This window comes from Otolemur garnettii, unplaced genomic scaffold (assembly GCF_000181295.1).
Source record: "Otolemur garnettii isolate 467f Iridium unplaced genomic scaffold, OtoGar3 scaffold00013, whole genome shotgun sequence".
Lineage (NCBI taxonomy): Eukaryota > Metazoa > Chordata > Mammalia > Primates > Galagidae > Otolemur > Otolemur garnettii.
Window position 1 is genome coordinate 3,485,371 of NW_003852408.1, and position 898 is coordinate 3,486,268.

Consider the following 898-nt stretch of genomic DNA (forward strand, 5'->3'; position numbering starts at 1 on the left):
AAGGTTATGAGCACTGGAGTCAGGACTACCTGACTGGGTTCGAATCCTGGTTTCCCCTCTGGCTGCCCTTCCATACTGGCCGGGAGACCGTGGAAACCTCGCCTCACGTCTCTGAGTCTCTTTGCAAGATTGTAATACCTACATAAATGATAGCTATCAAAATGAAACAGGTTCCTGTGAAAAAGCAAAAAGTGTTCATGACAAGATGGCTCTGACGACCTGAGGTGACATTGGAGCTGCTTTGGTTGCCATGGGGAGGTAGAGCTGCCCAAAGAAGATGAAGATATTTTTTGTTTCAATGTTCAGTGAAATTATTTGTAACATGTATTTCAGGAAAATCTTGGAAAATGTATACAAGTCATGAAGATATCGGGTATGATTTTGAAGATGACACTAAAGAGAAGAAGACGCTTAAGCCCCACCCCGACATTGATGGGGGCTGGGCCTGGATGATGGTCCTTTCGTCTTTCTTTGTGCACATCCTCATCATGGGCTCCCAGATGGCCCTGGGGGTCCTCAATGTGGAGTGGCTGGAAGAATTCCACCAGAGCCGCGGCCTGACCGCCTGGGTCAGCTCCCTCAGCATGGGCATCACCTTGATCGTGGGTATGTTTTTCTGTGACCTGTTGTAAAACTGAGTGATTATAAAATGACAATTCCCCACTGTAAGTAATGCTTTATATCATAGAAACATTAGACATTAGATGTTACTGGCTACCATTTTTAACTGTGGTAAAATATATATGACATTCAGTTTACCTTTTTAACCATTTTTAGATACACAGTTCAGTGCCATTAAGTATATTCATGCTGTTGTGTTACCAACAGTCACCACCATCCAGCTCCAGAACGTTTTGGGTTTGTTGTTTTTTTGGTTTTTTGTTTTTTTGTTTTTTTG

General features: G+C 43.0%; 1 protein-coding gene across 1 annotated transcript in view; it reads left to right on the plus strand.

The window, feature by feature from the left end:
* Positions 1 to 347: 347 nt before the first annotated feature.
* SLC16A14 (solute carrier family 16 member 14) overlaps positions 348 to 898 on the plus strand; it is a 30,652-nt gene continuing 30,101 nt past the window's right edge. Inside the window, exon 1 of the mRNA XM_003784879.2 lies at positions 348 to 606. Within this exon, the coding sequence (XP_003784927.1) occupies positions 348 to 606 (259 nt within the window). The remainder of the gene's footprint in view (positions 607 to 898) is intronic.